Source organism: Nerophis ophidion, linkage group LG15 (assembly GCF_033978795.1).
Source record: "Nerophis ophidion isolate RoL-2023_Sa linkage group LG15, RoL_Noph_v1.0, whole genome shotgun sequence".
Classification (NCBI taxonomy): domain Eukaryota; kingdom Metazoa; phylum Chordata; class Actinopteri; order Syngnathiformes; family Syngnathidae; genus Nerophis; species Nerophis ophidion.
Window position 1 is genome coordinate 21217558 of NC_084625.1, and position 22129 is coordinate 21239686.

The 22129-nt window shown below is 40.5% G+C and overlaps 1 protein-coding gene across 7 annotated transcripts in view; it reads left to right on the plus strand.

Moving 5' to 3' along the window:
- Positions 1-22129, plus strand: part of asap1b (ArfGAP with SH3 domain, ankyrin repeat and PH domain 1b) — a 119063-nt gene that overhangs the window by 1250 nt on the left and 95684 nt on the right. For 6 of the 7 annotated variants that reach the window (XM_061921726.1, XM_061921728.1, XM_061921729.1 and 3 more), the window contains exon 2: positions 119-842. In XM_061921726.1, coding sequence (XP_061777710.1) covers positions 717-842 — 126 coding nt within the window. In that variant the 5' untranslated portion in view covers positions 119-716. Of the gene's footprint in view, positions 1-61; positions 843-22129 lie in introns of those variants that run through there. The other variant, XM_061921727.1, reaches the window with a different exon arrangement.

Consider the following 22129-nt stretch of genomic DNA (forward strand, 5'->3'; position numbering starts at 1 on the left):
GCTTTGTAATAGCGCCGAGGGGCGTGGTTTTTATTTTGAAACCCCTCCGCAGGAAACAGCGAGCTTGTGCGGTGTGGCTGACTTCGTTTGGTCATCTTTCTCCCTCTCTCTCCCTCAGAGCAGCTTGTGCTTTGCGGAGCAGGAGAGAGTGGCGGTGGATGAGTCTGCGGCAGACCTTTATCACCCCCCTCACACACGCAAGAAAAAACAAAACAACCAAATTGGAGCAGAAGAAGGGAGCATCAAGGCCTGCTGCTTTTTTTTTTTGGAGATGACATTGGCGCGCCATGGAGCACGATAAATCCTAAAACGGAAGCCAGCAGCGTTGGACGGTTCGCACAACTAAGCGGCTTCTTTTAACATCTGCAGCGCATAATGTGGACATCCGCTATCCTCCCTCCCAGCTTTACTTAAACGCAGAGTGACACTTCTTTTAAATGCGTTGCGTGTAGGCACTGTTTTTGCAGGGATAGACAGGGCCTGCCCGCACAGATCGAGGTAATTCCTCCCCCCATGGCCTCTTGGGAAGAGTGAAGTCATTGCAAAAAAAAAAAAAGGGAAAAGCGACCTAATAATCTCTAGTCGTGCTCAAGGAAGGAAAACCCCCGCGTCCAAGACGTCTCTTTTACATGCTCTGACCCCCTCCAACACCCCACCTACCATTGAGAGACCCCCTCCTCGAACCTCCAGCTGGGCTTTATCCTGCGTTTCAAAGGATGCCGGATCAAATATCGGTGTCCGAGTTCCTCTCGGAGACGACCGAGGATTACAATTCCCCGACCACCTCCAGCTTCACCACCCGGCTGCAGAGCTGCAGGAACACCGTCAACGTGCTGGAGGAGGTGAGGCTGCGCTCTTGGTGTTATTGCATTGACATAACGGCACCTGTTGTTATCTCTACCTGCATTTCTGCATGAAATAAAAAAACAAAAACAAATGTATGCCTCAAGCGGTGTGTGTGTGTGTGTGTGTGTGCGTGCGCGCGCCCGTTTGTGGGACTGTAATCTTTCTTGCCACATGCAGAGGGGTTGGGGTGGCTCTGATGGAGGATGTGCACTCAGGCCTGCAGCTTTCTGTGCTTACTCTTACATAACTCGCAGCTTCAGTGCGTTGCTGGACCATTGTGTGTGTGTGTGTGTGCGTGCGCGCGTGTGTCAGTCACAGACCATCTCATCACAGTCAGATCAAGATGGAGTCCTGTACGGATTAGAAAGTCAGAAAAAAAGCACTGCTCACCAACATGATTTTTTTTGAAGCCGTGTCACCTTTTATCACTTCCACCCTGTCCTAATCAGGTCAGGCAATCTGGGTAGAGGGGGTTGTCCGTGTGTTTTCCCACCTCCAGAACGGCCGCCATGTATGCTGGAACCCTGATTAAATGGAGCATCAAACTTGGGAATCACACACACACACCTTCGCTCCGTTGCCTAAACGTGACCTCGTTTCCAAATGTGAAACACACAGGCATCTCCAGACCTGATGGCCTTTAGGCTGAACATGAAATGTTTTCATTTAAAGGAGACCTATTATGCAAAACCACATTTTCCTACCTATTGGTACCTGTTCTTGTGTATTTGGGATCTGCACGAGTCCCAAAAATGTGAAATCAAACCATGGAGGCATTGCGGAGATAGTTATAAAATAATTTTGCCTTCCTTCATACTTCCTCCAAACAACCTGTGACTTTTTTCCCAATTGTGACGTCAGCAGATATCTCCATATACAGTGGGGCAAAAAAGTATTTAGTCAGCCACCGATTGTGTAAGTTCTCCCACTTAAAATGATGACAGAGGTCTGTAATTTTTATCATAGGTACACTTCAACTGTGAGAGACAGAATGTGAAAAAAAAATCCAGGAATTCACATTGTAGGAATTTTAAAGAATTTATTTGTAAATTATGGTAAAGAATACGTATTTGGTCACTTCAAACAAGGAAGATCTCTGGCTCTCACAGACCTGTAACTTCTTCTTTAAGAAGCTGTTCTGTCCTCTACTCGTTACCTGTATTAATGGCACTTGTTTGAACTCGTTATCTGTATAAAATACACCTGTCCACAGCCTCAGACAGTCAGACTCCAAACTCCACTGTGGCCAAGACCAACGAGCTGTCGAAGGACACCAGGAAAATAATTGTAGACCTGCACCAGACTGGGAAGAGTGAATCTACAATAGGCAAGCAGCTTGGTGTGAAAAAATTAAGTGTGGGAGCAATTATCAGAAAATGGAAGACATACAAGACCACTGATAATCTCCCTCCATCTGGGGCTCCACGCAAGATCTCATCCCGTGGGGTAAAAATGATCATGAGAACAGTGAGCAAAAATCCCAGAACCACACGGGGGGACCTGGTGAATGACCTGCAGAGAGCTGGGACCAAAGTAACAAAGGTTACCATCAGTAATACACTACGCCGACAGGTAATCAAATCCTGCAGTGCCAGATGTGTCCCCCTGCTTAAGCCATTGCATGTCCAGGCCCGTCTGAAGTTTCCCAGAGAGCACATGGATGATACAGCAGAGGATTGGGAGAATGTCTTGTGGTCAGATGAAACCAAAATAGAACTTTTTGGTATAAACTCAACTCATCTTGTTTGGAGGAAGAAGAATACTGAGTTGCATCCCAAGAACACCATACCTACTGTGAAGCATGGGGGTGGAAACATCCTGCTTTAGGGCTGTTTTTCTGTTAAGGGGACAGGATGATTGATCCGTGTTAAGGAAAGAATGAATGGGGCCATGTATCGTGAGATTTTGAGCCAAAACCTCCTTCCATCAGTGAGAGCTTTGAATGGTTGACCAACACTTATTAACCACCATAATTTACAAATAAATTATTTAAAATTCCTACAATGTGAATTCCTGGATTTTTTTTTCATATTCTGTCTCTCACAGTTGAAGTGTACCTATGATGAAAATTACAGACCTCTGTCATTATTTTAAGTGGGATAACTTGCACAATCGGTGGCTGACTAAATACTTTTTTGCCCCACTGTATGATAGAGATTTACCCGAATAACTCTGCGTAAACCCGCTATTGTAATCCGACGTAGTAGTCAATATGTTCCTTCCTTTTCTATATCATCTTGTTGTGGGGCAGACTGGCTCGTACATGCACATACATCATCCTCTGATGCTGCCATTTCTAAAACAAAGTAGCGTATAGTATGACCTCATATCTGTCTGTAGACTCATTATGGAAGCACTAAAAACTAGAACATCAGTAGCCACATAAATAAGACTGCCAGACAGTGGATTGAAAATAGTCTGTAAAACATAATCTATGAACAACTTTGACCAAATAACCACCATTACATGTTATGTTATGTGTTGTAAATAATAACAAAAAAAATCATATTATGACCGCTTTAAGGTAACTTTAGCATCCATACATACTCTTGCAGTAAGCTCCACAACAAAATCAAAATAATCATTTTCAGAGGAACTTATTAATGTGTCTTTCCTCAACTTCAACATCAAATGCCAATGTTAACAGCTGGCGCTTATTTAACTACAGATTCTATTTATTTACAGATATACATAGTTTTGTATTTCATTATTGTTTCTTTTGTTAATATCAGAGTCCGTTCTGTAAAAAGGTCATCCCTAGAAGCTCACAGTTTATGGACAGGGACCCAGATTTAAAATATACATCATCATATAATATACAAAATACAATACATTACAACACAATTCAAAATCTACCCTCCAAATACCCATTTATAATTTCATTTGTAAATAAAAAAGGAATCTTTAAATCCCCCAAATCAGTCTCAATTTCCTATTATTCAAATTTGATTAAAAGGTTGCATTTTGAAGATTTGCGATAATCTCATCATACATACAGAGGTCAAGATCAGAATTATGGGACTAATGTAAATTCTTCAACCATATAATTTACTAATCATAACTTCGCCATACATTTAGCTTGAAACGCTTTTTAAAAATGTTTAAAGAATGTAATTCTTTTATTGAGATATCAATCACATTCCAGATCATCAGGCCTCTACAGGCTATACTAAATCTTGTACACTTTAGATTACGATTTTTTTCCCCCTTAATAAAGGTTTACTTCTAGTTTACGTCTCACCTGAAATACTCAAAATGTATGTTATTGATTTTACTTAACGGGGACCTTTTATCTAAAACCAACTTTTCTGACCTATTGGTACCTGTTGTGTGTTTGGGATCTGCATAAGTCCCGCAAATGTTTAAATCAAACCATAGAGGCATGGCAGAGGTATTAATAAAACAAAATTGCCCTCCTTCATACTTCTAGAAAACAAGGCATTTGGAATTTGCCCAATTTAGTGACGTTTGCAGATATCTCCGTACATGGTAAAGATTTACCAGATGAGCTTTACGGGAGTCCGCCATTGTCGTCAATATGTTCCATCTTTTTGTCCCTCTTCTTCTTGTGGGGCAGACTGGCTCGTACATCCCCATCATACCATTTCTAATCAAAGTAGCATATAGTTCGAATTTATACCGGTCAGCAGACTCCATATGGACTCGCAAAACTACAACATGGATGACGGGGAGAAGACGCAGTCGAAGTGGTGGCCCATAAATAAGATCGCCCACAAAACGGCGCATTCTGAAGAGACAGTCAAAAAGCAGCTCGAAAACAGTCTGTAAAACATAATAGAGAGAGAGAGAGACAGAGAGACAGAGAGATCCAGTGTTGTGTTATTTCATCCATCCATCCATTTTCTACCGCTTGTCCCTTTTGGGGTTGCGGGGTATTTCAATTAACTGGAATCCAGTGTGCTGTGGGTCCCTATTTTAGTGAATCATACCTGAGCCATCATAAATTAATCAAATCTTTATTAGAGACGTAAACAATGTGATAAAGAACATTTTACATCAATCAAAGTCGCGATCGAGATATCTGTTCAGGAAACTCTTCACTCTTTTGCCTTCACCTTCTTTGTCCATTCCTTTTTGGGGACTTTATATACTCCGGACCTAGACGTTGAGTCGGCGACATACATGGCGGACAATAACTGATAAAGTCTGCTTTGCCAGTCCAAAACATTCGCTGTTTTTCATAGTTTTCCCTCGACGGCCAGGTAATACAAAGCACACCCTACCTTGTTTATCACATCCACAGGAGCTCGCATTCTTGTTGACTCTCCTTCGACAAATGGACAGAGTTTTTCGCTAAGTAGAATGACAGCTGACCTGGACATTCGAAAGTTTTTTTGCCGTCTGGGAAGTGTTCTATCCGGAATACACTATATTGCCAAGTCACCTGCCTTGACTCCCATATGAACTTGAAGTGCCATCCCATTCCTAACCCAGAAGGTTCAATATGATGTGGGTCCACCTTCTGCAGCTATTACAGCTTCAACTCTTCTGGGAAGGCTGTTCACAAGGTTGCGGAGTGTGTATATAGGAATTTTCCACCATTATTCCAAAAGCGCATTGGTGAGGTCACACACTGATGTTAATCGAGAAGGCCTGGCTCACAGTCTCCGTTCTAATTCATCCCAAAGGTGTTCTATCGGGTTCAGGTCAGGACTCTGTGCAGGCCAGTCAAGTTCATCCACACCAGACTCTGTCATCCATGTCTTTATGTACCTTGCTTTGTGCACTGGTGCACAGTCATTTTGGAAGTGGAAGGGGCCCGCTCCAAACTGTTTTCACAAGATTGAGAGCATGGAATTATTCAAAATGTTTCCGTATCCTGGAGCATTCAAAGTTCCTTTCACTGGAACTAAGGGGCCACGTGATTAGGACACCTGATTCTGATCATTTGGATGGGTGGGCAAATACTTTTGGCAATATTGTGTTGCTGCAATCGCTTTCTCTTAACGTATTCATGTGTGATTTCCACAAGCATCTGTACAGACGGAAGGAGAAACACGGACATGTCTGGATGACTCGCCTCCATATTTCCAGTGGTTAGCTCCGAGTTACGAAACCACTTTATTATGAAGCTGGCTGTGGCGCGTTTTTTCTGACGCCACTTGATTGAAACTTTTATTAGTAGATTGCACAGTACAGTACATATTCCGTATAATTCACCAATAAATGGTAACACCCGAATAAGTTTTTCAACTTGTTTAAGTCAGGGTCCACGTTAATCAGTTCATGGTAGGGTCTGATGTCACTTTCTCTCCGAACTCAGTTTGTAAACAATCAATGAGTCCATACAAAGCTAACAGCCGGAGATTCAAGAAATACACAGCGCACTTACTCGTGTAAAAATGGTCTGAGCAGGGGGACCTTAAAATCGATATAGTGGGGCTGAAACGGGGCTTAGGCTAAATAAATGTTAAAGGCCTACTGAAACCCACTACTACCGACCACGCAGTCTGATAGTTTACATATCAATGATGAAATATTAACATTGCAACACATGCCAATACGGCCGGTTTAGTTTACTGAATTACAATTTCAAATTTCCCGCGGAGTTTCTTGTTGAAAACGTCGCGGAATGATGACGCTTATTATGATGACGTGTGTTTGTGACGTTATTGGCTGAGCGGACATTTTCAGCCCAGCACCACTTACGGCCAAAAGTCTTCTCTTTTCATCGCATAATTATACAGTATTTTGGACATCTGTGTTGCTGAATCTTTTGCAATTTGTTCAATTAATAATGGAGACTATAAAGAACAATGTTGTTGGTGATAAGCGGTGGATTGCAGCTGCCTTTAGCAACCGAAACACAGCCGGTGTTTCTTTGTTTGTTGTGAAGCTTTAGCGAACATGTTTCTCTACCACATGTCAACCAGCAAGTTTTTGGATGAGAAAATTGTGATATTAAGTCGGCTCTTACCGGAGACTTGTGCGGAGTTAGCGTCCTCTTGTAGCAGCTGTCATCTTGGCTTCTCCATTGGCTTAATTATCTCAGAGACACTGGCGGTCACCGCACCCCTCCAACTTTCAGGTATGACTTTATAATCTCATTAAAACACTATTCACAATAAACAGATAAGGGATTTTCCAGAATTATCCTAGTAAATGTGTCTAATAACATCTGAATCGCTCCCACTGCACTCGCCTTTTTTTTTCTTTTTCTAGTGCTTCACTCTAACTTTCCTCATCCACAAATCTTTCATCCTCGCTCAAATTAATGGGGAAATTGTCGCTTTCTCAGTCAGAATCGCTCGCGCTGCTGGTGTCTATGATTGTAATCAATGTGCAGATGTGAGGAGCCCTCACACCGGTGACGTCACGCGCAGATCGACTTCTATTTCCGGTACAGGCAAGACTTTTTTATTAGCGACCAAAAGTTGCAAACTTTATCATCGATGTTCCATACTAAATACTTTCAGCAAAAATATGGCAATATCACGAAATGATCAAGTATGACACATAGAATGGACCTGCTTTCCCCGTTTAAATAAGAAAATCTAATTTCAGTAGGTCTTTAAGGGGTTATCCGGCTTATTGTAAACATAATCATACTCAGGAACGGTGTTTTTCTTTTGTGTGTAGCATGCCACATGTCGGATAGCCGTTACTTACTTGCTAATGCTCACAGCTAGCATTAGCAAACCCTAATAAAATTGTAACAAACACTGGACACTCAAACTTCCTGGGAGCATTGTCATCTCTTCTAATGTTATTCTTCTCTTTACACCCCATGTGGGTCGGAAAAAAGGCTAAGAAAAAGCAAAACATGTAGGTCAAGCAAAGTACGTACGTTAAAGAAGTTGTCCGCAAATGTAAATTAGTGGCTAACGTTAGTAACATTCGACCCCATGACCTACAAGTTTTGGTGCATCTTTCTGTCAACAATTAAGTAAATGTTATCCAAAATAAGACCTACAGTGCCAAGTCACTGCATCTAGTGGGTGCACAAAGCCTTAAAAATATACGTGGTAGACAATACCAGAACCAAAGGGGTGTTTATCTGCTGGCTGTAGCGAGAAAAAGGCTCGCAATGTGAATGAGACTGCATCCTAAACCAGAAACATCTGTTGAAGAGGGGCAGCCATGTGCGCCGGGCTTCAGTAGCCACCCTGGAATTTTTGTTTCTTCTACGCAGGGATCACATGACAGGGAAGCTGCTTTTAAACAAAGGCAAGATGCCCTCCGTTAACGCCACAGCTGCTCTCAAACATGTCAGCGTTGCATCACTTCCAAGTTCCGCCCGAGCTAAAGAACTGCATTGCAGCCTTACTTTCCCCCGCAGACAAGTTGTTCGAAGTGTTTGCAATATGGCAGTTTTATGTTGAGCTCCAGCTTTTTTTTCCTGGCCATGTTGGCAAAGTAAATTATGCAAAGGTTCAGTGTGAATATTTCAAGAGTGTAATCCGAGGCACAGGCCTTGAAGTTGTCACTCCACACCTGACTCTTTAGAATGTGCAATGGATCACATAATTCTCATTCTAATTAATTATTGATACATCCTGCTAAGACATCAGTCACATGTAGTAGTGTTGTCCCGATAGACACCGATGTTTTGGTACCGGTACTAAAATTATTCCGATACTTTTCGATACTTCTAAATAAAGGGTACAACAAAAAATTGCACTATTGGATTTATTTTAACACACAATCTTAGGGTACATTAAACATATGTTTCTTATTGTAAGTTTATCGTTAAATAAAATAATGAACATACAAGACAACTTGTCTTTTAGTAGTAAGTAAACAAACAAAGGCTCCTAATTATTCTGCTGATCTATTCAGTAACACATTGTGTCATTTTCAATTCTATTATTTTGTCAAAACTATTAAGAATGGGGCAAGCGGTAGGAAAGGGATGGATGGATAATCTACTTGTTCATTTACTGTTCATATCTGCTTACTTTCTCTTTTAACATGTTCTATCTACACTTCTGTTAAAATATAATAATCACTTTTGTTTGGATGCTTTACATTAGTTTTGGATGATACCACAAATTTGGGTATCAATCCGATACCAAGTCGATACAGGATCATACATTGGTCATATTCAAAGTTCTCATGTGTCCTGGGACATATTTCCTGGGTTTATAAACATAGTATAAAAATAAAAAAAACGAAAGAAGATGTTGTGATGCCAAAAAATATCGATGTACTTGGTATCATTACAGTAGATGTCTGGTGTAGATCCACCTATGGCGTTTGTTTACATTTTGACGCCGGTGAGCTACGGTGTGTAATAAAGCATGTTTAGCTAGTCCTCGTCTGCAGGGATGATACTTGTAAGAAACGTACTTTACTTGTTGCCATGGAGACAAGGATTAGGGATTTGGAAGTAGCTAAAACCCTGCCGACTGGGGCTGGACTTTAGCCGTTAGCTAGCTAACCATGTCTTAAAGCACTTCTTCCGGTGGGCGCTTCGGTGTTATAACTTCACCTTTATCGTTAGTTTTTAAGCCTAAATGCATCCGTTCTACCTTTTCTGTCTACACACTGTGTCTGCTTGTAAGTACTCCGTGATTGTGCGCTGGCGAACATGCCTGTCTTCTCGTAAACAGACAATTTAACGACGTGACGACACAGGGGCGGGGTGTACCGGCACTTTTCAGAGGCGGTATGGTACCGAATATGATTCGTTAGTATCGCGGTACTATACTAATACTGGTATAACGTACAACCCTTTTCAGATGTTTACGTTTTAGACAAAAAACAATGCGATGTAGCTACATTTTCAAGTGGTGTGCAGTAGATTTTAGCTAGGAACTGCATTGTTATATTTTCAAGTTGTAGGATTAGTTCTTATACTTTTAGACCCATTTTTAGCGTTAAACTCAAGTATTACAGCTACTTTGGTGAACGTATTTTTTGTCATCAGTAGGTGCCGCAGGCATTTTCACTCGACTTGGGCCAAAAATCTAATTAAGTCTATTAAACGAACGATACATAAAAATGAACTTGATAACTTTTCCAGCTGCGATAATTGCAATATGCATGCATTGTTACGTTCTGCAAGAGCAGTTGAAAAACTGCGATTGATAGCCATATGTTGATTAAATTATGGACCGACTAGCATTAGCTTGCTAGCTAGCTTAAATGCTAACATGAATATGAGGCATTAACGTCTTTCCCCATTTAGAAACGTCGTACCCCAATCTAAAGTTTTATAACCACAATAATATAGATCAGCCTTTAGGCTCTTTTTCATACTTGCCAACCTTGAGACCTCCGAATTTGGGAGATGGGGGTGGTTTGAGGTCAGGTGGCGGTGTGGGGCGGGGTTTTTGTGGTAGCGGGGGTGTATATTGTAGCGTCCCGGAAGAGTTAGTGCTGCAAGGGGTTCTGGGTATTTGTTCTGTTGTGTTTATGTTGTGTTATGGTGCGGATGTTCTCCCGAAATGTCTTTGTCATTCTTGTTTGGTGTGGGTTCACAGTGTGGCGCGTATTTGTAACAGTGTTAAAGTTGTTTATACGGCCACCCTCCGTGTGACCTGTATGGCTGTTGATCAAGTATGCTTTGTATTCAGTTATGTGCGTGTTAAAGCCACGGATATTACATAACCGGGCCTGCACGCTGTTTGTATGGTGGAAAAGCGGACGTGACGACAGATTGTAAAGGACGCCAAAGTCAGTGCCTTCAAGGCACGCCCCCAATATTGTTGTCCGGGTTGAAATCGGGAGAATTTTGGGAGAATGGTTGCCCCGGGAGATTTTCGGGAGGGGCACTGAAATTCAGGATTCCCTCGGGGAAATCGGGAGGGTTGGCAAGTATGCCTTTTTTTCACTGCAGGAACTTTTTCAGGAACTTTCCCACTTACCCAGGTAAATAAAGTTCCACCTGTGTTTCCACCCAAAACTACCCGGGTAAATTTAGTTTTTCCGGAAACTTTCACACTTTCTCCCAACTAGGTGGGACTTTTCCAAGTACCAGGAACCTTTTTGGGGCGGGCTTTGCTATCGAATATTGATTGGTGTTCCTAAAACTTTCGTTTCAAACCCACAACTGCCATTTGAATATATGCGGCGACTTGTTTATTTCTTATTTCTTGTGTATTTAAATTAAAACAAACTTGATAACAGGCAGAAAAAAGAACGAAAGGAGTTTTTGAAATGTAGGAACTTTTGTTGGGCATCTTCTTGCTAAAGAATGCTGACCAGTGTAACTATTTTGGAGTATGTTTACTCAGCCGTAGTCATACTTGCCAACCTTGAGACCTCCGAATTTGGGAGATTGGGGTGGGGGGGTTATATTTTCAAGTATTTATTATATATATATATATATATATATATATATATATATATATATATATATATATATATATATATATGTATATGTATATGTATATGTATATATACACAGAAATAATTTATGAATGAGTATATCTATTCGGCCACCGTGTTCAATGGCGAGGTTCTATCTACAAAATTTGCAGGCAGCATACCTTTTCCCCTTCAAGCTCTCCTGGATGAGATGAAATTATTTTTGACAATCATTTTGGAACTTGCAAGCGTACTCCTTTTTCTTACTCATCGTCGCCATGTCTGTTCTTCGTTCTTCTGCTTCGTCTCTGTTATGTTTTTGGACATTACTACTTGCCGTAGTTTTGAAGCAATGCATGATGGGAATCCGGATATTGTGTGTCTCAGTGTATTAGCGTGCCGGCTGGAATAAAAACCCGCTGAGAAATAGCTCGGTGCCTGCCTACTTTATGGGTTATAGATAAACCTTTGGATAACGGAGACATATATAATAGTCTCCTTTTCAGGCGAGAGAGGATGCTAGAGGCAATGCCTTTAAGGCACGCCCCCAATATTGTTGTCCGGGTGAAAATCGGGAGAGATTCGGGACAATGGTTGCCCCGGTAGATTTTCGGGAGGGGCACGGAAATTCGGGTTGGCAAGTATTGAATTGAATTGAAATATTTATTTCAAACCTGCACAGTACAACTAAACACAGTTTTTTATTTTTATTTTTTACATGTTGGCAAAGATATTTATGCAAGGCTTGAAAAGGGGTTGGATGAAGCAGATGGGTTGGCAAGTATGGTCGTAGTCTTAAACTATATGCAGTTTACTGTTGTTATTTTACTTTTTACAACCTTCATTTTATTACGCGAAGCTCAGAGAAGTGGACAAACTATTTTTAACGTATTTATGTAGGAGTTTGGAGCCGGACTCGAAGCGGCGACATCAGCTGCTTACCACTCTGACTTTGTTGTGGAAAAAATTAAGCAGCACATGAGTGGAACCAAGATAGATAACATCAAATATGAAGTATTTATTACATGTTGTAACAGTAGTCAGTGACATTCCATTTAAGTTAAAGTTAAGTTAAGTTAAAGTACCAATGATTGTCACACACACACTTGGTGTGGCGAAATTTGTCCTCTGCATTTGACCCATCCCCTGGTTCACCCCCTGGGAGGTGAGGGGAGCAGTGGGCAGCAGTGGGCTGCAGCGGTGCCGCGCCCGGGAATCGTTTGTGGTGATTCAACCCCTTTTTCCAACCCTTGATGCTGAGTGCAAAGCAGGGAGGTAATGGGTCCCATTTTTATAGTCTTTGGTATGACTCGGCCGGGGTTTGAACTCCCAACCTACCGATCTCAGGGCGGACACTCTAACCACTAGGCCACTGAGTAGGTTTTGTGTGTTTGTGTAGATATTTTCAACCCAAGTGAACAGAGTGCTAGTGCTAACAAGCTAACGCTAAAGCCAATATGTTCGTGTTGTCTGTGTGAGATAAACCCTGACATTTATTATTTATATATTTTTATTTACAGCCGAAATAGATCAAAAGGAATCGCCTGACCCTCATAAATTCATCATTTCCCAAGAGGACTTTCTGACTGTAGGACATTGCGGACGAAAACCTGACGTGTTATGAAAAATTCGGTATGCTTTATTTTATAAATCACGTCATTCTGTATGTGATTGCTTAGTATTTTAAATGCTTATTTTTTTAGTAAAACAACTGTGACATCATGGGCTTCACGGTGGCAGAGGGGTTAGTGCGTCTGCCTCACAATACGAAGTTCCTGCAGTCCTGGGTTCAAATCCAGGCTCGGGATCTTTCTGTGTGGAGTTTGCATGTTCTCCCCGTGAATGCGTGGGTTCCCTCCGGGTACTCCGGCTTCCTCCCACTTCCAAAGACCTGCACCTGGGGATAGGTTGATTGGCAACACTAAATGGTCCCTAGTGTGTGAAAGTGAGTGTGAATGTTGTCCGTCTATCTGTGTTGGCCCTGCGATAAGGTGGCGATTTGTCCAGGGTGTACCCTGCCTTCCGCCCGATTGTAGCTGAGATAGGCGCCAGCGCCCCCCGCGACCCCCAAAAGGGAATAAGCGGTAGAAAATGGATGGATGGAACTGTGACATCATATTGTCTGTTTATTTACATGGTATCAGTAAAAAAAATATAGTAAACCACTCCTCCATACGTCATCAGCCTGATTTGTATAAACTACCCTTTGCTGAACTGTGAAATGCAGTGGAAACACAAACCACACATTTTTACAGGAACCCATAGATCCAGGAACCAGAGATTCCACAAACCAGAGGTTCCTGAACTTTTGGTGGAAAAGGGCCTATTGTGTGAGGCAACATTTTTAACCAAATACTAATCTTAGCTTTTAGCCAAGCACGTTTGCACTTTTTAACAAAAAGGCTAAGTTTATATCTCGCCTATTAAGCAGCTCCTGTGTGAGGAGAGTGTTTAATAGGAATCTGTCTAGCATCTTACTACTTTCTTTTTAACACATTATAGAATGTTATCAAAATGCTTACATACGCATGCTTGTTTGGGACGGCGTGGCTCGGTTGCTAGAACCTGAGTGTTGCTGGTTCGATCCCCCAGCTTCCAACTACTCAGTGGCCTAGTGGTTAGAGTGTCCGGTAGGTTGTGAGTTCAAACCCAGGCAGAGTCATACCAAAGACTATAAAAATGGGACCCATTACCTCCCTGCTTGGCACTCAGCATCAAGGGTTGGAATTGGGGGTTAAATCACCAAAAATTATTCCCGGGCGCGGCCACCGCTGCTGCCCACTGCTCCCCTCACCTCCCAAGGAGTGATCAAGGGGATGGGTCAAATGCAGAGGACACATTTCACCACACCTAGTGTGTGTGTGAAAATCATTGGTACTTTAACTTTAACTTTTCCGCCATCTTAGTCTCGTCCTTTGTGTCCTTCGGCAAATCACTTCACCCTTTGCTTCTGATTGGTCGTGGTTAGGGCCTTGCATAGCAGATCCCGCCATCAGTGTATGAATGGGTGAATGTGGAAATAGTTTCAAAAGCGCTTTGACTACCTTGAAAATAGAAAAGCTCCATACAAGTATAACCCATTTACCATTTAACAGCAATTTTGCAAGTTTGCACTTTTTTTTTGCAAAATGCTAGTCTTAGCATTTAGCCATCCATCTACGGACCTGCCAAGCTTATTCCCACTTTTTGGGTACATTTGTAAAAAAAAAAAAAATTCAAAATGCCAATATTAATTTTCCATCATGCCAATGAGCATCCAATAGGTGAGATAGCGCTTTCGACAAAATATTGAATATTGATCTGTCTAGCATGTTCCTAATTTTCTTTTTAACACATTAGCATTTTAGTAAAAATGCTACTACTCGCTTGCGAGTATGCCTATTGATCAGCGACTGTGTGAGTCTGCGCTTTTAGCAAAATATCAATTTTAGCATCTTTCTGGATGTGTAGAAACTCAGACAGCAACTTTTATTTTTTTCCACTTTGACATACTAATTGTGATGGATGTAGGGCTGGGCGGTATGGCCTTTTATTAGTATCTGGTTCTCGATATTTTTGTGCCATGTCACGATACACGATATATATCACGATATTTTGCCTTAGCCTTGAATGAACACTTGATGCATATAATCACACCAGTATGATTATTCTATGTGTCTACATTAAAACATTCTCATTCATACTGCATTAATATATGATCATTTTAAACTTTCATACAGAGAGGGAAATCACAACTAAGTCAATTTCGCAAAAGTATATTTATTAAACAGTTATTAAGCAGTGGCACAAACATTCATGTCATTTCAAAAAAGAAAGTGCAAGACTGTCAGAGACAAATTTTAAAACAAGCTATTAGTGCACTTTTGTGCATGATGTCACTAAGATGACATATCAAAACAACACTAAATTAAAGTGCACTTTTTGTACAGAATGCCACTACAATAGTTTAAAACAAATAAAGTGCACTTTTGTGCATGATGTCACACAAGATATTTCAATAACGGTGTGGCGCAGTGGGAGAGTGGCCGTGCGCAGCCCAAAGGTCCCTGGTTCAATCCCCACCTAGTACCAACCTCGTCACGTCCGTTGTGTCCTGAGCAAGACACTTCACCCTTGCTCCTGATGGGTGCTGGTTAGCGCCTTGCATGGCAGCTCCCTCCATCAGTGTGTGAATGTGTGTGTGAATGGGTAAATGTGGAAGTAGTGTCAAAGCGCTTTGAGTACCTTGAAGGTAGAAAAGCGCTATACAAGTACAACCCATTTATCATTTATCATTTAAATAAAAATGAGCTGCATAATAGGAAATCAAGTAGCAGTGCTGCTACTTTTTATAGCAACGCTTTTGCCGCATAATTGTTCAACATACTCCCGCTTGAAGCCAAACCCCTTGCTGTTTCTCTTGGGAAATAATTCTTCCTTCATTTGTTACCAGATTGGCACCTTCTCTCTCTCGAATTACCACTCGCAACGCACCGTTAAGCATCACAGCTAATGTTACCCATGTAGCTACCTCTCTGCTCGGGGAGGGCGTGTGATGTTGCACGCGTGACGTACGTAAGAAGGTGCGCTTCTTTTACGTCTCTTTGAGAAGGAGAGACAAGAAAGAGTGGGAAACGCATGCAGTGTAATGCCCGCAGCCAAAAGCAACTGTGTGAGAACGTATATTAAAATATCACGATATAGTAATTTTCTATATCGCCCAGCCTTAGATGGATGACTTGCCGAGTTGTCTCTACTTCCACCAAGTAAAATTCATTTTAATTAGCATTTGTTGATGTGTGGTATAAAGTGCACTTTTATGACTGAAAGCAACCTCAACCCTATTATTTATAAAATGATGGTGAAGTTGCAGTTGTCATGACGACTAAGTATCAGTGTAGACTCAGGGACAAGATTAGACAAGTGGAAACTAAATTCACATTTTTTTTTTTTTGCTCTGACTGAATGAATGTAAGAGAGGAACGCTCCACAGGCGAGCCTTGACCCAGTTTCTTTTTTGTCCCGCATGCACACAAAACAGCTGATGCGGTACCGACTAACAGGATGCACTCCACATGCAAACGTGCTTATCATTGAACGACGCCATCTTGTGCCTTGTGCAACATCAAGTTGCCTTTAAGTAATTTCCCTGCACTTTTAGGGGTGTGCCCCACCCTGCAGGTGGTCCTTTGCGTCACTCGCATTCCTAAACCCGTGCCGCCATTCAAGGGAAACCCTCCAACTCTGGCGGCATTCCTTTTGATTCCACATCACATGAGCTGCAGCGGGAAAAATGTTGACTTTTCACAGCCTTCATATTCAAGCATGACTGGGCTCGACCTAATAGGCAGAGAGGCCCTTTTATACATACATCTTTTTTGTGCGCCTTTTACGTAACAGCCTTTCAGTGGAAGCTGAAAGACTCAAACGATGTGACGTTGAATGAGGAGTTTTGTTCCAAACCACTGCGCCTTTATTTTCCCTCAAGAAAAATCATGGCCTCAAGTTGCCATTTCTTTACTTTTTTTCTTCTTGCATTAAACATCCAAAACCTTGTTAGTTTCGCTCTTATCTCCCAGGAACCTTCCTGCTTTGTCTATGCAAAGACGACAGAAGTTATGTATAAACGTTGGTCTCGTTTCACACAGTGACTGAGTTTTCAACATAACAGAATGTCTCACCTCGTCTATCGGAATTAGGCTACAAAATTCAATAAAAACTTGAACCCAGCCAGAGATGTACAGTGGAAACTCAATTTACTAACACCTCTATTCGTGACCTTACTGGTATATGAGCCTTTACATGGCATCAAATCGAACACTTCATTCATGTCGCATGCCGCTTGAAGTCGTCAGGCGCTGCCATACTGATGACATCACTTCCTGCACACACGGGCACGGCCATTTCGAAGAGGTCGGGCCCACACGTCACATTCCTTATACATTCTGTACACACGGCCACGGTCATTTCAAAGCGCTTCAACGTGTTTACTTCCACAATTGTTTGACCTGTGTCAGCCTTTTGTGTGATCAGAAACGCTTTAAATCCGTCCAACTTCTCACAGTCTTGTCAGGCTGGGCGATATGACCTTTTTTAATATCTCCATATTTTTAAGCCAAGTCGCGATACACGATATATATCTCCATATTTTGCCTTGGCCTTGCATTAACACTTGATACATATAATCACAGCAGTATGATGATTCTATGTGTCTACATTAAAACATTCTTGTTCATACTGCATTAATATATGCTCATTTTAAACAAATCACAACTAAGTCAATAGACCAAAACTGTATTTATTAAACAGTTATTAAGCAATGGCACAAACGTTCATGTCATTTCCAAAACAGAAAGTGCAAGATTTTTAGAGACATTTTAAATGTTAAAATAAAAATGAGCTGCATAATAGGAAATCAAATAGTGTTCGTCCTTTGCTATGTGATAGGTTACTACGGACGTAATTAAATTCTGTTGTTGGAATTTTTTTTCATACGGTGTTGGTCTGGAAATGTTTGCCGCTGCATTTTGATGGTGTGGGCGTGTGGCACCGAATGGAGATGTTGAGATGCAGAGTAAGCACTCTTCATTCTCTAGCAGGTGACTTTTCAAATGATGCTACGTATTAGCAGTAATGCTACTTTTTGTAGCAACACTTCTGGCCCAGACTTGACAAATTACGGTTGTCTGTTCGACATATTCCCACTTGAACCCAAACCACCGGCAGACGACGGACCCTGTGCAGTTTTTCTGGGAATTAATTCTTCCTTCATTCACACCTTCTTTCTCTTGTATTACCACCTGCACGGCTCTGCTAGCATCACAGCTAACGTTACCCATGCTGCTACCTCCCTGCTCCGCAAGGGCGTATACGTATGTGACGTATGACGTGACAGTATGTGACGTGTGTAAGAAGGTGCGGCTGCTGTCTGTGAGAAGAAGAGACAGGAAAGAGCGAGAGGAGCCTGTAATGTAGTGCCCGCAGCTAAAAGCAATTGCGTGAGAAGGTATACTCAAATATCTCGGTGTAGTCATTTTCTATATCGCACAGAGACAAACCTGCGATGTATCGTAGAATATCGATATAACGCCCAGCCCTAGAGTCTTGTTTTATAGATTCGGGTTGTCAGACAACAGCTTTGAAATAGTGTTTTAGCTCGTTAGCCCCCGGCTTGCCTCCCCTTAAGTTAGAAGCTTCTATCAGCGAGGGGGGCTTTGTTCCAGAGCAAGTTCTTAATTGTGATGAGACCATAAAAGATGGCGCAACGGAAGGAGAAGGCACTACCGGGACACAAACCGATAAAAGACCACCACACACTGCTAGTTTGTGCTAATGCTAGCGGTTACTTTGTGAAGCCACTGTTTGTTTATCAATCCGGAAATCCCAGAGTGTTCAACAGTGCTAGAAATATTTTAGCACTGTTCCTAAAATGTTTTTTTTTTTTATTATAACAACGTGGTGGTTACAGTTTTGGAACGCAAGAACAAGGTGTGTGTGTGTGTGTGTGTGTGTGTGTGTGTGTGTGTGTGTGTGTGTGTGTGTGTGTGTGTGTGTGTGTCTGTCTGTGTGTGTGTGTGTTTAAGCTTGCTGTAATATTGTTGTGTTTGGATAAAGCTTGCTGTAATATTGTTGTGTTAGGATAAAAAATAGATTGTTCAGCTATTACTCCCTTATGTTGGTTTATGTATATATATATACCCACACACAATAATGTATATATACATGTGTGTATATATATATATATACATAAATATGTATATATACACACAAAAATGTGTGTGTGTGTGTATATACATATATTATATATATATATGTCTATATAAACATATGTATATTATATATACATGTGTATATATATATATGTATACATATATACACACACACATATATGTGTGTGTGTGTGTTTATATATATACATACATGTATGTATTTATATACATATATACACATATATGTCTATATGTACGTGTATATACATATATATATGTCCATATACATATTTATGTATATGTATGTATATATATTACATGTGTATATATATATTTATATGTATATATATACATATTTATGTATATGTATATGTATATATATATTACATTTGTATATATATGTATGTGTATGTATATATATATATATTACATATATATATATATATATATATATATTATAAATATATAATATATATATAAACATAGATTATATATATTGTTATATATTACATATGACAATGTTAGCCTATTTGTGAAAGGAAAAGTAAACTATTGCACTTACAGTTTCCACGTCTGAAGCTGACTAATGAATAGTTGGCAGTTGTTTGCCCTTGTCCAACATAATAGATGCAATATATCACATCCAACAAGGTAAAATTAAACAACTCAACATTAGCAAAGCTAGTATTAGCAATGTGCGATGAAATGCTACCATTTTAACGGCAACATTATGCGCGGTTAGCCTATAGCTGAACAAAAAGGAAAACTGTCCACTGTGTGCATATTGTCTCAAACCATTTTGCTCATGAGCACTAGAAGAGATCCTGTGTGGAAACTCGCCCTCGGCCTGGCTGATCGTCATGTGTTGTAACATGTGACATCATCATTTGCAATCCCAACAATGCACACACAGTTCGCTCCTACTGTAAAGTTGATCAGTGAGGCTTTTTTTGTTGTATTTAACAGTTTTCCAGATGTGTCACTATCTGCACCACCAGAGATTTAAATGTTGAGACTGAAAGAGGCCCTGCGATGAGGTGGCGACTTGTCCAGTGTGTACGCCGCCTTCTGCCCGATTGTAGCTGAGAAAACCACCAGCGCCTCCCGCGACCCCAAAGGGAATAAGCGGTAGAAAATGGATGGATGGATGGAGACTGAAAGAGCGCCCCTGCGTGAGGAGGCTCACAGACAGATGTGAACACTGACCCACTCTTATTTCGCTTGAGCTAGGGTAGGGAGATCAGGGTGCCAAAGCGGGGGCAGAGCCGGGGGTAGGGGGGGGGGGCTTATCCACTGGCGACTAATAGCCCCTGGGTGATATACGCATTGCAGCTGCGGCGGCGTGTTCGGGCCGACAGCTGTGCGGCGCAGACCGATTATCCGATTTCAGCCTCAGACGGCAAACAAACGAGACAACATGTCACCTCCTGCTGCGGCGAATGCTACAAAATGGCTGTGAGGTTTGTTGTTTGCGAGAGAAAGGACTCCCTGTTTTTGGGGGCTTGCACTTTTCATTCGATGAGGTTGTGCGCAACGCTCAGGGTTATTCTGCAATGAGGCGTTATGATCAGTTATCTGGCAACTTGAGGTTTTGCTCACATGCCTTTGGCAGAGCTACAGCTAATGTAGCGATATTGTACAAGTAACATCTTGTAAGTAATGTAGTAGTAGCCCCATATACATATATATATATGTAGGGCCCCATATACATACATATATATATATATATATATATATATATATATATATACATATATATATATATATATATATATATATATATATATATATATATATATACACATATATATATACACATATATATATACATATATGTGTATATATATATACACACACATATATATATATATACTATACATATAAATATATTATATATATATATACATACATACATATTTTCATATATATGTGGATATATATATACAGTCACACATATATATAAACTATATATGCATATATATACATATATATATGTATATATAAATATACATACATACACACGTATATATACAGCATATATATATATATGCATATATATATATATATATATATATATATATATATATATATATAGCATATATATAGCATGCTTGCTACTATATATATATATATATATATATATATATATATATATATAGGGTGTAACGGTACACAAAAATGTTGGTTCGGTACATAGAGGTCACGGTTCGGTTCATTTTCGGTACAGTAAGAAAACAACAAAATATAAATGTTTTGGTTATCTATTTACCAAATTTGTAAACAATGGCTTTATCCTTTTAACATTGGGAACACTATAAGAATTCTGCCCACGTTAATCAACATTAAACTGCCTCAAATTTTTTGCTCGGATTAAATAAAATGACAAAACTTTTCTTCTACATATAAAACGTGCAACATTAAACAGTTTCAAGTCAACTCATCATGCTTAATTTATCACAGCATTTGGGAAGCCTGTAGTTGATTTTTATTATGTAAATGTTATATTTTTTATCAACATGTGACAGCAGGGACCCTGCCATCCAAAGCTTTTCTGTCCGTAAAACACACACACACACACACACACACACACACACACACACACACACACACACACACACACACACACACACACACACAGACACACACACACACACACACACACACACACACACACACACACACGCACACACCACAAAATGAGCTAACATTACGCTAAAAGCTAATTAGCCTTCACCTCAAGGACTGCGAGCGAGCTGAGCTGCAGTTTAAGTTTCGAGAAGGTCAACGGGCTCATAATTATGTTAGCAGTAGTTGACTGGGAGGTGTTTATTATCATTTGGGGAGAGTACGCTGCCTTATGCTCACCTGCTAAACACTTGTCTGCTCGACACTGAAGCATTTACTACATGCGCTCTGAATACGCACTGCTGATTGGCTGTTACCCCTCTGAATACGCACTGCTGATTGGCTGTTACCGATATATATGTAACCAATCAGATGGTTGTGTGGGTGGGACAATACTGGGTGTTGAGACAGAGGCAGAAGAAGCACAGCAGCTTGTTAAGACTTTAGCTTACAAACTCGTTCGGTACACCACCGTACCGAACTGAAACCCCCGTACCGAAGCGGTTCAATACAAATACACGTACCGTTACACCCCTAATACGTATATATATATATATGTATATATATATATATATATATATATATATATATATATGTATATATATATATATATATATATATATATATATATATATATATATATATATGTATGTATACTGTTTCCTCTCATTTTTCATGTGTGCGAGCAAATGCTAAAA